Here is a 16,447-nt window from a genome sequence, read left to right as displayed (position 1 = left end):
TCTAGCTGCTGAAGAGAAAAAAGGTGGTTCCCCTGTAAGGGATCCTGCCAGAGAATGGGTAGAAGATATCATGATTGGCTGGGATTTGGAGGACATCAAACCATCAGCTGGGAAATACACTTGGTCTAATAAAAGATTAGGTCCCAGCCATATAGCTGCTCGATTGGACAGATTCCTAGTCCAATCCTCCTTTCTTACTAGCGGGCTAATGGCATCATCCAAAATTCTGCCCAACTGCACCTCCGATCATAAACCCATAAGTCTCGAGCTTTCCATGGATGGCTTTCTTGGCCCCATTCCATTTAGATTTAGCCCATTGTGGATTCAGCAAGAGGATTTCAATGAGGTGGTTTCTGAAGTCTGGAACCGGAAAATACAGGGATCCCCCTTCTTCGTGTGGGAAGGAAAGCTGCGGGCTCTTAAGAGAAGACTCAAGGAGTGGGCTAAAGCTTTGAAAACACCTGCTGCCAAGAGAAAAGAATCTATAGAAAACCTTGCTGCCCTCCAATCATCAATGGAGGACTCAGTTATTACCCAAAGTCTGCTCCAAAAAGAAGTTGAGTTGCAAAAAACCCTTCATAAAGCTAGTAGGGACGAAGAGGAGTATTGGAGACAAAAATCTAGAAACTTATGGCTTCAGGCCGGCGACAAGAATACTAGTTTTTTCCACAAGCATGCCGAAGCTCGAAAGCAATTCAAAAATGTTTCAGAAATCTGCTTCCAAGATGCAGTGGTTAAAGATTTTGAAGGCATCAAGAGAGCAGCATTCTCCTTTTTCAAAGATCTCTATTCAGCGCCTGATGACCAGCCTATAGATCCTCAAGCCTATCCGTATAATCTAATCCCCTTCTGTGTGCAAGACCCTGTCAATAATATGCTGACTGCCCCGATCAACATGGATAAGCTCAAGAAAGCCTTGGATAGCATGGAACCGGATAAAGCGCCAGGGCCTGATGGGTTCACTGCTAGGTTCCTTCAGTCTTGCTGGTCAACTATCAATAAAGACCTCCTTAGAATGGTCAGGAAATCCCAATTCTGTGCAAAGATAGGAGGCAGTACCAATTCAGCCTTCCTTGCATTGCTTCCGAAAGAGAAAGGAGCCTCAGATTTCAGTAGATTTCGACCCATTTCGCTATGTAATACCAGCTATAAACTGATTACCAAAATTATATCCAATCGCCTCAAGAATATTCTGCCAGACATCATTCCGGAGAACCAAGGAGGCTTCATCAAAGGAAGAAAGATACTGGACAATATCGTGCTGGTTCAAGAGGCAGTTCACTCAAGTGGCCAGAGAAAAGAGAAAGGAATGGTAATAAAACTCGACTTGGCTAATGCCTTTGACAGGGTGAGGCATGACTTTCTGTTTGCTGTTATGACAAAAATGGGCTTCTCAATAAACTTCATAAATTGGGTGAAAGCCTGCATTGCCTCTCCTTGGATTGCACCGTTGGTAAATGGACGTTCGACTGAATTTTTTACAGCTTCCAGGGGATTAAGACAAGGTTGTCCGCTGTCCCCGCTCCTCTATGCTATTCAAGCCTCAGTGCTCAGTTTTCAGCTGGACTTCTGTCAGCAAGTCCAAATTCTACCAGGCCTCAGAATGGTGCAAAATGTTAAAGACATAAACCATGCCCAATTTGCCGACGATACTCTGCTTCTAGGTGGAGCGAGCATTAATTCGGCCAGATCTTTTAAAAAGGAACTGGACATCTATAAGGAAGCCTCCGGCAGCAAGATAAACTATTCAAAAAGCACAATCTATGGCTGGAATTGCTCAGCAAAAAATCTAGCTGACATAGCCAGGCTACTTGAGATGAAAATTTGTCAGGACTGGGAATCCTTCAAATATCTTGGGATCCCAATTTTCAGATCCATCCCTAAAGTAGCCCACTGGATGCCCCTTTTGGACAAGCTTAAGCTCAGAATACAAGCCTGGGGAGCCTCCTGGCTGAACACTGCTGGGAAAATAATTCTTATAAAAGCTGTCCTAACAAGCATGCCTCTTTTTCAGCACTCCATTCTCCTTGCCCCCAAAACCTTTCTCAGTAAAATGGATGGTATGCTGAGGAGATTCCTGTGGGAAGGAGGGAAAAACAATGAAAGAAGACTTCATTTAGTAAATTGGGATACCATTAAAAGACCATACATGGAAGGAGGTCTGCAAATGAGAGACTTGGCTGCTCAAAATCTCGCTCTAGGTTCAAAAATGTTGTGGAATATTGTGGCAGGGAAAATAAGCTGGAGCAAGAAAGTACTGTGGAAGAAATACTTTCAAGGTCAACGTTTGAGATGTTTGGACCTTCCCCCAAAAAACTCCAAAGGCTCCCCAATATCCAAACTTTGTATCGCGGCTCTGGAGAACTTCAGTCCCAACCTCTACTGGATCCCAGGTAATGGGAAAAAAATTAGAATTTGGAAAGATCAGATTCTTGGAGACCAGCCACTACATCATATAGAAGACCTGGCAAATATTAAACTTTGGCTGCATTCCAACAATAAGGAAACACTGTGGGACATATCCACCTGGATGGAGGATGCTGGCAGAAGATGGGACAGCTGGAATCTTGGAGAGGTACCACACCATTTGCAATCTGAAGCTTCACTTCTATTAGACAAACTCCAAGGAAAATCTCCTTTGTCAGCAACAGCCAAGGACAAAAGAGGGTGGGGCTCCCATACTGGTTCCTTCTCGGTTGCTGAAGGATACAAAAGTTTGATTGCTGTTCCGAATGTTCCTCCAGACCCAACGCAATGGAAATTCATATGGAGCTTCCCTTCACTCCCAAAAATAGACTTCTTCTGCTGGACGCTTGCTCATAACAGTGTCCTCACAGGAGATAACCTGAGAAAACGGGGAATGGAAGGGCCTTCCAGATGCCCATTATGTATATCAGAGGAAGAAACAGCTGATCATCTGTTGTTGCTGTGTCCCTTTGCCAAGGCAGTTTGGAAGGGGGTTCTGAGCTCAAGGGCGGACAAGATTGAGCTGCCAAGAAATGTGCCAAACATGCTACACGAGTGGGCCAAGCTTTCATCGTTCTGCCTCAAAAAAAAAAACCTTCTTAAGACTGCATGGATGTGGATCCCTAAATTCATCTGCTGGAAGTTATGGCTGGAAAGGAATAACAGAATTTTCAGAGGAGAAATCTGCACATCAAACAACGTTATCTCCAAAATTAAAGCTATTCTAGGAGAGACATTGGAAGCTAAACCAACCTTAAGGAATGAAGCGAAGCTGGACAGTGAGGAGGAGATTTGGCTGAAAGATATTGTCCCAGTTAATCAAACCACCCCTATTACTCCAGCCTCTTGCCACGCCACGTGGGAAATTCGCCTGGAAGAACAGGAATTTCTAAAGTGGAGATCGGCCCTTGATGACCATTGTCTATTCTTCGACGGGGCCTCTAAAGGCAATCCAGGTGCTGCGGGTGGCGGTGGAATTCTGCTGAATCCAGATGGCACTACATTACTCAGGTATCATTGGGGTCTGGGAATTGAATCAAACAATAGAGCTGAGGCTCTAGCTTTGTGGCAGGGACTGACTCTGGCTCTTAAACGGAATATCCAATCCCTGACGGTCTTTGGAGACTCTCGGCTCATCATTCAAGCAATGAACTCAATCTCGAATCCCTTGCAGATCCATTTAGGCCGAATTCTCAAGAAAATTAGACCCATGCTGGCTATGTTTCGGAAAATTTCCTTCTACCATATAATGAGGCAGCTAAATTCTCAAGCCGATTCCGAAGCCAATCTTGGCTCAGCCAGAAGCCAAAGAACCCTTTCAATAAACTCTGAAGAAACTCTCTGCATCATCCCTTAATAGACTCACCAAGGAAAACTGTTATTTCAGATGTTTTGGGGATCAGCTCCTGAACTAGCAATCTTGGATACCCATCAGGTTTTTGCTGAACTAATTATCAGGAATCAATTAAACCAAGCTCCAAGGGCAGGCAATCAAGAAAAGTTAGATGTTTTGGAAACACTGTTCCTGGAAGGCTCTATAAACTCTGTTCCCAACAGAATTCTGAATCGACTTGGGAGTTGTGTGTCAGATTGAATGAATGCTCTTTACAGGTGTGCTACAGGCAGAAATAAAAGAGTTTATTCTGGTATTTCATCTACATCTCGGAAGAAAGCCAAGAATGGCAGCAATAACTCTGGTCCTTTCCCTGTCGGTCAGCTCTAAAGCTTGTTGAGACTGTTAGCAGAACAAACCTTTCCTTGATTGTCGATTAACTTCAGAAAGATGATCATGTGACAGAATATTTCTTATCCATTGGTCCCACCGCCGTGTCACCTGCAAAGGGGAATATGAACCTTGCATCAGTGCAAGCTGAACTAAGCTTTGTTCCTGATAGTGCATCGAATATTTCTGTTAGCGACAGCAAGTTGTTTTCCCAAGGAAAACGCATTCTCTCTCTTTTAAATGTTCTTATCTTGCAACATTCATTTGAAAGCTCAACTGGAAAATCAGGTGCTGGTTCGTTGAGGTTTGATGAACAGAGACGGAAGACGGCTTCAGGTAACAGCCAATTCGTGTTTGGGAAAATGACCATTTAAAGATGCCCATTGAAAGCACAATCTGATACTCATTAAAAAGTAATTAGTAGTGCGCCATTGATTTGAAAACTATAATTGGAAAATGAAGTGTTGGTTGGTCGAGGTTTGAGAAACAGAGATAGAGGACGGCATATCAAATTCCAGGTTGAAGCAAGTTAAATTCTGAAACCTCCCAGTGGCAACAGGTAACAGTCAATGATTGTATGGACAATTGATCCTTAAAAGATGTTCAGAACCTTTTAGGCAGAGTCTATGCGAATTTTCCCAAAGGGCGATTCTGTGACAAAACAGGTCCATGGACCTCACTGTGTAACAAGAAATTTGAGAGATGTGAAAACAGAGGATTTTAATCCGATGTACTAAGTACGCGGCAGCTGTTTTGCCGCCAATCAAAAATTAACCGTTAAAGTAAAAAAAAACATTTGAATTTTTTCATTCCACATAGAATTAATATAAAATTTCACAAGAATAGTCCATGCTACCTAGGACAAATAAATTCCACATAGAGCTAATATAAGATTTCACCATGCTAGCTAGGACAAATAAAATGTCATTTATATTTTTGAAACACATTATAAATTTAGAAGTTTCTCATTAAAAGCCTAAAAATTAGAGTTTTTCCTGGCAATATCATGATATGTTTCTATTTTTAGTGAAAATTAATCTCAATGCGAGCTCGGAATTAGATTTGGTTTGCCATGTCAGCATCACTAACGAAGAGGCCATGAAAGACGTACGGAACTTTGGCAGGGAGCCACGATTTCAAGGGTCGTAGATTGCGCGTCCATCACCAAAAAACTGGAAATCCCCATGCCTTCATTATAGGTAAAAGCCACGATGTAACTGTCATCCTCCTTGGCATTTGGATCCAAACTCCGGGGCACGAAGAACAGCTCATTGTCGAAGCAACCTTCACCATAAGCCCTCGACGCGACCACGCACTCGCTTCCAGCCATCGCTTCCGGCATATCAAAGTCAAGTTTAATGACCCCAGAGAGTTTAGGAAACGGTGCTGCTATCAACATGTATGCATACTTGTTCTTCTTGGCAACGAACTGGGGATTGATGACGCCCAACTCCAAACATTTTGAAGACAATGGCTTTTGGGATAAATCCTGTTTCTCGAATTTATGCGGACCTTCTCTACTGTGGAATGGACCAGAGAGGTTCTCTCTAGAACATGCTCCACTGGGTACAAATTTGCGCCAATCAACACGATCTCGTCGCCCTCATCCCACGCGTTGAGCGAATGGAAGAAATTGAAGCCCGGGACTTTGACCCATTTCATCATGGCCTCGTTCGTTGCATAGCGCAGGAGAACGCCGAGCCGTGGGACCTTAGAAAGGTCGCAACCCATGGGAGAGCTGCCACTAACAATCATATTCATGGGGTCCACCACAATCTGGGTATTGGGAAATATGGCATATTGCTTAGTTATCGCAAAATCATGAATTAACCACGGCTGCAACATTGACAGGATTCCGACGTTCGGTTCTTTTTCTCCGGCAGGCGACACTTTGAAATAATTGAGAAACAGAGGAATGAAACTGCAACGGAAAGCGAAAAGCTTTCATTTCCGGGTTTGATCTTGGGATGTGCTGTCATGGCCATGAAGAGTTTCCCATTGAAGTCATACATGCCGGCAGTGACAATGTCGCCGGATTCCATGACCTTCATCGTGTACGGCAGATCTGATTCCTCGAGCACAATCGGTGTTCCATTGAAATACAGGAGACTATTATTTGCCAATCCTGTGCCATTGAAGGGATTAAAGAGGCCAAGAGCCACTCTGGCGTGGAACAGGACTCCCTTGGCCAATCCGACGGCGAGGCTGTAGAAACCGAAAAAGAATTTGGGCACCACCTGGCCTCCCACCGTCTCTTCTTGCACAAATTTGTGCATGCAGACGAAACAGCTGCAGAACGTTACTCAACCATCTTTGATCATGATGGCGTGAAGAATTCTGTCCCAGTCGAAAAGATGGTGGCCACCTCTAGGGACGTATCTTGAATTCGGCCCATTGTGTATATAAACACCGTCGACACAGGCAGGGAGAGGGCCCTGTATCTTGTCACACGCCACTGGTGCAGCCTCTTGCACGGGAGCGAAGTTTCCAACCAACACAAATATTTGATTCACGGAAGGCCTTAGCAGATTATCGATAAAGTTATTTATAAGATCATCCACAACATTGCATAAAACTGCTGCCAAAACAGAAGAAATGCCATTAAGCGGATCTTCTGAGGGAAGTGTAGTAGTGGGCGTGGGCATGGGCATGGGCGTGGGCATGGATTTTAGATCATTACTTTGACATCTAGTGCCATTGACAACGATTTTGTTCTTCTGATATCTTGGATGACCTGAATACGTCTTAGCATGAGATTCCCTCAAGATAATCTTCTTAAGCTCACTTCCATCTGGAACATAGATCCTATCCCTAAATATGACCAAGCCACGATAGTCTCCATTTTAATCACCTATACTGTGTTGATAAAATCAATATACTTGTCATCTTGTTGTCCTTCCTGCAAGATCCAATCTTGTAAATATGTACCATAAAAACTCATAGTTGTTATGTGATTTACCTATATCCTCCTGCTAAGAGCATCTACAACCTTGTTCTCTTTACCTTTAATGTACTTGATCTCAAATTCGAACTCATCGATCGTGGACAGCCATCTAGCTTGCTTGGCATTCAAATTAGGTTGGTCAAATATATGCCTCAATCCACTATGATCCCTCATCAAGATGAACCTCCTTCCAAGAAGATAATGCATCCACATATTCAAAGTATGGAAGATTGCTGCCAACTCAAGATCATGTGTTGGGTAATTCTGCCCATGCTCATTAATTTTCCTTGATTCATAGCATACTACCTGTCCTTCCTACATCAGGACTGCACAAAGTCCTCTCTTGCAAGCATATGTACATACCACAAGCTCTTTGTCCGGATATGCAAACAACTGCTTCAACTGCTCAAAACTAGTTGCACATTCCTTTATCCATTCAAAATTCTTACCTTTCCTTTACAACGATGTAATAGGATAAGAAATATGTAAGAAGTTATTGATGAACCTCCTGTAATAACCTGCTAACCCCATAAAGGACCTTACCTCATCCATATTCCTAGGAGTTTCCCACTCCATGATAGCCCTTATCTTTTCTAGATCCACTGTTATGTCTTCCTTGGAAACCACATGTCCCAAGTAATGTACCTCTGTATGAAAGAAACTTCATTTATTGAGCTTATCATACAACTGATGTTCTCTCAACAATCTCAATACCACTGCTAAATGTTCGACATGTTCTTCTTTAGTCTTAGAATATACCAATATATCATTAATGGATACAATAAAAAACTTGTCCAAATAAGAACACAACAGACTATTCATCAAGCACATAAAAGTAACTGGAGAATTAGTCAAACCAAATGGAACTACAACAAACTCGTATTTCCCATACCTAGCCTAGAAATAAATCTTGTAGATGTCTTCTTCTTTGATGTGTACCTGATGGTATCCTAATCTCAGATCAATCTTCGAGAACACTGTTGCTCCCTTCCACTGATCAAACAAGTCATCAATCCTCGGAAACAGATACCTATTTTTGATGGTAACTTTGTTCAATTGTCTGTAATCAATGCATAACCTAAGAGTATCATCCTTCTTCTTCACAAACAACATTGGTGCACCCTAAGGCAATACACTTGGCCTAATGTATCCCTTGTCAGGCATCTCCTTCAACTGCAACTTCAACTCGACCAACTCTGGTGTGCTCATCCTGTAAGGTGCCTTTGATGCTGGCCCTGCCCCTGGTACCAACTCAATAGAAAATTCCACTTCTGTGTGAGGTAGCAACTTTGAAATATATGTCGGAAACACATCCTAAAATTTTTGTAGAACTGGGTACCTTCTCAATACATTTGCATCCTCAACTCCCTTACCTTTGTCATTGGAAATTGCAATGTGAATAACACACACCCTTTCTTGCGATTGCGCTTTGCCTACATAGATGTAACCATAGTAACTGATGTTTCCTTCTTCTTACCCTGCAAGAATCTTTGTTCCCCATTGTCATCTAGACACTCAATAGCCTTGTCATAACATTCCACCTTGGTCCTACGAAGATACAACTAGTCCATTCCCAACAACATATTATATGATCCTAACAACAATACTTTCGAAGTGATAAACTCTCTTATTTGTACTTGTAGCCAACTGCACTAACCAAGATTTTGCATGCACTTATTTATTCAAAACACACTTATTCACCAGGTCAATATTAACATAACTATAATTAGCTCCAGAGTCAATAAAAATAGAAACAACTTGATCACAAAGTTTAACATCCATGTCGATAATAGATGCTTGGTGATCTACCTACCTGTTATCCAATGCTGCATAGATCTATGGAATACTCTGTCCAACATCTTCGACTGTTTGTGCCTCCTGAGCACTATAGATATGTGGTGTGACACCGTGATGTTATGGACAATCTCTCCTACGATGCTCTCCACCACAATTCCAACACTACAAAGGCTTCCAACCTGCACCCTCGTTTTGCTTCTCAGACCAAAATCCCTTTCCTCTATCAGATGCATTGAAATTCTTATGTGGTGTCACATTCTCTTTGTTACTTGTATCTTTAGGTCTTGTTTGCTTCTTGTCTCATTTTCATTGTTACATTTCCAGTCTGGCTTTGTCTCAGATCTATGCTTTGATTGCTCAAAACAATGCTTTAGCTTTTAGATGGAATCCTTTAATGATCTAGGCTCATCAAACTCAATCTTGTCCTTGAACGCTACTGACAACCCACTAATGAATCATTGGGTCTTGGCCTTCTCCTCCTTGAGGTAAGACACATAACTTAATAACTCCAAGAATCTACAAGTGTACTCCTTGTCAGTCATAGATCCCATATTGAACTCATAAAACTCTTTTGCCTCGTCATAGTAGCTCTACGATGAATATTTCTTCCTGAATAATCTCTAGAACTCACTCCAATTCAACTCCTCTTCATGAATACCTCTGACATTCTTTACATCTTCCCATTAGATATCTGCTTTACCTTTAAGATTTAATGTCGCTATCCTGGCCTTCATGTTCACTGAGTAATGATGCAACCTAAAGAACTTATTTATCCCAAGCAACCATGCTTCAGAATCCTGTGACTTCTTAATTTCCCCATCAAATGTAGGTGGATTTTATTTCTTGAACTCATCCAGAAAATATCCCTTGTCACTCCTCTTGTAAGGATGATAACGATGATGACTATGATACTTGTATGAACCAAAACTAGAGTAAAGTCCATGTCCACTACCTCGTCTATTAGGTGTATCCAATAATCTTCCATCTCTGACCATGTCATCTCTATCCAACTTGTGCCCACCATGTGACCTGCTACCATATGCTCCATTAGTCCTATCCTCCTGTCCATGACTGATTCTAAGTGGTCCCTGTCTCTGCAAGTCTGAAAAGCTTTGAAGAATAATTGCATTGACTTTTGCTTGTTTCTCATGTGCCCTAGAAAGTCTCTCTTGTGATTGAATGATTTGGTCATTATCTTCTTTGCAACTCCTTATTTCTGCCTTCAAACTTCTCAAAGTGTCTGCTATGTCAGGAGAATATCCCTCACCATGTTGCTCATCTGATCTATAGGGAGAATCTCGTGAGTTGTAGTCTACCATATTACTAGTCATCTTTGATCTTCTCTTCCTGCAAGGTATATCATGTCAGCTAAACCAAATCATAAACAAACCAACGTACCTCAGTTTAGTTTAGGGGAGGATATCTCATCTGCAAGACCAACTTGATTAGTGCAATACATATATAAACATAATCATGTCAACATTTAATCATCATTTCAACCATTATCCAGTCATCAATGCATGACCATACCAACCACATACCATGACCTCATGCACGGAAACTATTACCATGTCAATGTACTCATAACAACACATAAACACTAATATGCATCACCAATGCACAACCGGCATGCACTCATGATGGCCACACCCAAAAACAACACCATCAAATTTTACATCGCAACACAAATGAAACCATGCCCAACACCATGCATTCAACACAAGCACATATACTAGAAGCATGAAGAACACATACACAACTGATATGTATGAATTCTCAGCACACACCGGGCATCCAATCCAAGGGGTGAACCATGCTTTGATACCACTCTATAACACCCTCCTCCCACATTTACCCAAGTTAACCGATTTTTTGGGGTAAACATGTGACGAGAGGCTACTATGATGCGATTAAAATCCCCATGTAAAGTTAAAGAAGTGGAACCGATAAAACAAAAATATTCTGACCTTCCACACATGATACAGAACCTTCAGTAGCCAACCAACCGTTCCAGGTGACCAACCCCTGAGGCAGCTTGCTTTTTCACTGCCCTAGAGCCTCAGTTTCCCCCATGACAAGGCATGCATGTGACTGAGACCCTCCAGTTGCTCCCACAACAAGGCATCCATGTGACTGTGGCATTTTTCAGGTAGTTCTATGCCATCAAACCCAGATTCTGTGCAACTTTTTTAGGGCCAAGACTCAGGCCACTGCCCATAACTTCATGAAAGCTTTAGAAATGATAAGTAACATTGAAACAAGATTACTAATGCAAACATTTGCTCAATGACTTGACTGGAGCCCTACTAGCCATGACAGGCATTTCGTCAAACATATCACAAATATGTAAGCTACAGGTCATAACAACAGATATGAGAATATGGGTCTCATACTTATCTGAGATTTGTAATTATTGATGCCTTATCACAATATCTGCATTATCATCTATTAGGTCATATATTCATTGATCATTCATTTACTAATCAAAACATGATGAGAGTCATACATCAAGACTGTCGTAAAACATCCTCATAACCAACATATATATTCAACAGAAATAACAAAGATATAACAACCATAAGAACCACATATGAACAAGTATATTTAGCCATCAAATACATGAGGAAAGAATCTCTTATTAACATATGCAAAATGCAACCAAGTCTGGGACTTTTACGTATCACCCAACCATAGATTGGTTGAACCAAATATTTCTTTCAGTCAATCATCCATGTGCCATAGTTGAAGCCTGAATGTGGGATCTCATGGGAAAAAAAAAAAACAAACCAGGGCTTCCAGAGGCCAAACCACCTCAACCCTCAACTAGTGATTCCACCTCACGGCCAGACATCATTAACCATCACCAGATTGGTCTCTACCAAAGTTTTCCAAGGCTCTAAAGTGTTTATTCCAACCATGAATACCAGGACCAGTAACTCAACCCATAGTTGTTGCCAGGCTTCCAGAGTGTTTGTACAACTAGGGCTTCCAAGACTAATAACTCAACCCACCAAGGGATTCCAAAGTGTTTGTCCAACCAAGACTTCCAGGATTAGTAACTCAACCTAAGCTGTTACAGGGCTTCTAGAGCATTTGTCCAACCAAGGCTTCCAGGAACTAATAACTCAACCCACAACCATAAGGAACATGAGAACCAACCAGAAAACAAAAGGAAAGACACCCACAACACCATGGTTATCCAGGAAATGGAAAGGCTAGGAAAATCCACCATCAATCTAGGAAATCCTCCATGCCAATGATAAATCATAACCAAAAAACCACATGCATGTGTCATGCATTCCAAAACTAGCAAGGAAATCATACATGCAACTCAGTACCTGCAAGGAAAACCCACTGTAATTGTTGATCCCAATGTCCTGTTGTGCTTTCCTGTTATTCATTTTCCTTCTTGCTCCAAATCCCAAGTATGCCACACTCCTCCAAGAGTGCTCCAATAAAACTCTAAGTGTCCAAGAGTATGGGAGAGAGAGTAGAATAGAGACCTCCAAGCTAAAACTAACAAAAAGCTACAAACTGATCCTCATAATCCTTTTTATTAATGAGGCCTCTAATTTCTTCAATTTCCATTATTTTCTTTCATTGTCCTCCTCGCATGCAACCTGTGACCTTTCACCTCCTTTTTCTCCTAATTTCCATTATTTTTATAAATAAAATTCCAGTTAATGCCACTTTGTATTTCCAAATCCTTTGCCATTTCTTTTGCCAATTTCCATAGCCATTAATTAATCACAAGTGAGACCCATCACTATGTTTTTTCCCAACATTCAGCTTGGAATACGTGTCTCATGACCATGGTTATTACTTTTCCTTTATTAACATTATTACATGGATTTTTGACCAAGGCTGCTACATGTAGGCACGTCAAGGAAACACCAAATTTTTTTCTATGTGGTTGTTCCATTCTACGCGACCTCATTATGGAAACATCAAGTTTCTTTTCATCTTATATACTATGCTCTTTGTTTCATTTGTTGCTTGATTTGGGTTTGGATCCACCTGAGCCTAAGCTTCCTTATGCACTACAACACTTCCTTTAATGACCATACTTTACTATAGACTTGCACAACACTACCTTTGACATCAAAGACATTGCAATTGACATCAATCACAACATATATACAACACTTATGGCAAACTTATTTAGGTTTCAACTACATGATAAATTTAATATTGTAAAAGGGTATATTTTACCATGCAATGAATATGAACCAATAAAATTATAATAAATTTTAGTCTTTATATATTAAATGAAAATAAGGAGAATTGGTTCTTCAATCTTATTTATAATATTCATCATTATTATATAATATCAAAAATATAATGCTAATTCAAAGACCAATATTTAGTAATCAAAATATTTATAAACTTCTCTTTTTCGATGATAAAAAGATAGCAACTATTTCAAGATAAAACCAAAAATACATATAAAGGAACTATATGTTCATAATCATACAAATCTAAATCACATAATATCTACAAATTCATTCTATATAATTCATTTGTTCTTCGACATAATTATTTCAGCATAATCATGGCATCTCAATATTAAAAGCTATAGCTATAACAAAAACCTTCACATATTTGTTGTAAGGTCCCATCCTAGGGTCCTCTACCAGATCTATATTCTCCTATTTTAAATGCAATAAAAGGGCAATAATTTATTTTCTGACAAGACATTTAAACGATGATAATTTACCATTTACAATCTAATTCCTACAATTTAAATAGTGAACATTTCATTTCAATCACTTACATGAGTAATCTATGCCTAGAGAAATACCTGTACCAATAGCCCGGTGGAGATGCCCTTGAGCTGCTGCTCTTGCTGGAATGCTCCTCTTGACTATCGATTGGATTTACCTCCCAGCCAACTAGGAAGTAATTCCTAGCCCAAGAAACCTCCACAGGTTCCCTAGCCCTCCGAGCCCAAGTCTAACCAGATATAGTGTGTCCAAGATGAATAATACTCCCTTCCTCTCTCTCAAACAATTCCTCCAAAACCACAGCTAAACCAAAACCAAAAGCAAGACCAACCATCCCTTTCCCCCCTCATCCTTCTTCTTTTATGCCCCCTTCTCTTCTCCACCTCAACCACCTCTCATTAATGTCATAACTTCTCTCTCATCCTTACATTTGACTTCTTTTCTCCCAAGTAAACATGAGAGGACATTTGGGAATGTGATATGAATATAAAATTGGGTAATTAATTGGAGAGGACCATGTCTTCTCCCAAGTAAATATTTTGGGGATGAGAGATGAATATATAAATTGGTAATTAATTGGAGAGGACCATGTCTTCTCCCAAGTAAATCTGAGAGGACATTTGGGAATGTGATATGAATATAAAATTGGGTAATTAATTGGAGAGGACCATGTCTTCTCCAAAGTAAATGTGAGAGGAAATTTTGGGGATGAGAGATGAATATATAAATCGGTAAGTAATTGTAGAGGACCATGTCTTCTCCCAAGTAAATATGAGAGGACATTTTGGGAATGAGGTATGAATATCTATATAATTTGATAATGAATTGGAGAGGACTATGTCTTCTCAAAATTTAAAAATTTGGGGAGGTAAATAACAAAATTTATATCAGTACCAAATTTACAGTTTCACCAATGTAGGTATGTACCAATATTTCTTGATAATTATAAGTCCATATTTTAAGGAAATTTAAACACTTAGTAAAATTTGCAGGATAAGATTAAATAGGGCATTACATACACTCCTCCTTCAGAAAACTTCGTCCCAAAGTTAGAGTGTAAAAGATACAAGAGTTCGAAGCAGTTTGGCAATAAGGCATAACAAATGGAGAGAGAGTTATAGTAGTAAAATTTGATAAGTTAGACAATGACATTCCTTTGCATCAAGACTCCAACTGATCTATATCCTCCTATCCCTCCTGACCTACTTCTGTTCCCACCCTATCCATCCTCTGCTGCTATATACGGTGGCATCGACTATACCAATCTAACCACTGATAAAACCAACATGGTGGAAGTGTCAACTATATTGACCTAACTTCCCCAGCAGGCAACTGGCAATCGTCATCACACGTCTAGGGGAGCGTGTCCACCACTGCCCTCCCATGATTCCAGGTTTGGAGGTTACACGGTGGGAAATACCTCCACCCCTCCTTACAACTAGGGTCAACACCAACTGGCAATCGTCATCACACGTCTAGGGGAGCGTTTCCATTACTGACCTCCCACGATTCTAGGTTTGGAGGTTACACGGTGGGAAATACCTCCACCCCTCCTTACACTAGGGTCAACATCCTAATATGAACCACACTGCAAGGTTGGTTGCATACTTGTCATCGAATAGTCCAGTCAGATAGTCTTGCCACTTGCCATTTACATTTTGCCCATGTCATAAGAGTGCATATCAAGTAGATAGAAAATGTAATAGAACAATGTACATCATACCTTTCTTCGTTAGATGTCTCAACCTACCCCAGTGGAAGAGTAGATCTTGGATATCATATAGTTCTTTCCAATCTGCAGGTTAGTTCTCATTCATGCATATATATAACAACAAAATATATATAGATAAGGATTAGTGTACTAGTTAATAGCCTCTTTAGTTTAGTGAATGCAGTGTCACATTCATATTTCCATTCATACCTGAACCCTTTTCGTTGTATTGTGGTGATGGAGAACATACCAGTGCAAATACTCAGTTGCCCAGGCAGTTCGATTTTCTTAGTGGCAGAGATTCAACATAGAATATATAGGCAAAGGGTGAGTATTAGGTGGTAGAGGAAGATAACAGCATTCCAGGAGGAAATATTCCAGTCACGGGAAGAGGCAGTGAGAGGAAGGTCAAAATCCCCAAAGGTTATGCGCAAGCACTGTGCAGAGGGTGATGGAGAAGGTTCAGCTTGTGGCTAGGAAGGCAATCTCGGTGGCAGAAATTAGTTGTGGGGTGAGAGAAAATTATCACAATAATTTTGCCAACATTTTCCTTGGATTAGATTTCCAGTAGAACATCTAAATTATTGTACTCAGAATTGTTGCTGAAGAATAATAAATCCTCATCTGCTACACCGGTTTTCCCACATTGGGGTTTTCTGGGGACAATTGTCTAAAGTTAAATATGTCAAAATTCTAATGTGTGTACTAGAATTTCTCAGTTTCCAATATTTTACTTTCCACAATATTTTTATGGTGAAAATTGCAGTTGTGATTTTATTCATTGTTTGTTGTAGCAAATAAATTGCATAATTTAATTTCCAGTTAGCAGAATAATTTCTAGTTGGTGCAAAAGATGAAATTTTCACATTGTGTTTGTACCTTCACAATGATTCATGATGATGAAGATAAATTCTCCTACACCTCTACATTTACACCACCCCCCCCCACAAAAGAAAAAAGAAAGCCTCCCTCATTTATCCTTTTCCCTTTTGTATAACAATATACTCATCATAGTTCTTGTATGGGTTTATCCCTTTCTAATAACTATTATTATATGGATTGTTTGTTACTTAGGAGTCGTC

At 40.4% G+C, this 16,447-nt stretch overlaps 1 protein-coding gene and 1 pseudogene across 1 annotated transcript; one reads left to right on the top strand and one right to left on the bottom strand.

Annotated features, from left to right (window-relative positions):
• The first annotated feature begins 208 nt into the window (after positions 1-208).
• Positions 209-4,563, top strand: LOC149255855 (uncharacterized). Its single transcript, XM_089455147.1, has 4 exons — positions 209-969; positions 1,348-3,477; positions 4,078-4,178; positions 4,265-4,563. The coding sequence occupies exons 1-4, from the start codon at positions 209-211 to the stop codon at positions 4,561-4,563; spliced, it is 3,291 nt and encodes a 1,096-aa protein (XP_089311273.1).
• Positions 4,564-5,245: 682 nt separating this feature from the next.
• Positions 5,246-6,852, bottom strand: LOC149255854 (putative carotenoid cleavage dioxygenase 4, chloroplastic pseudogene; annotated as a pseudogene).
• Between the last annotated feature and the right edge of the window lie 9,595 nt (positions 6,853-16,447).

The sequence above is a fragment of the Pinus tabuliformis genome, chromosome 7, assembly GCF_031772625.1.
Source record: "Pinus tabuliformis cultivar Carrire ecotype Pingquan chromosome 7, CPIR1, whole genome shotgun sequence".
Classification (NCBI taxonomy): Eukaryota; Viridiplantae; Streptophyta; class Pinopsida; order Pinales; family Pinaceae; genus Pinus; species Pinus tabuliformis.
The sequence above is the reverse complement of the archived record's forward strand: the minus strand, read 5'-3'. Positions and strand labels throughout refer to the sequence as shown.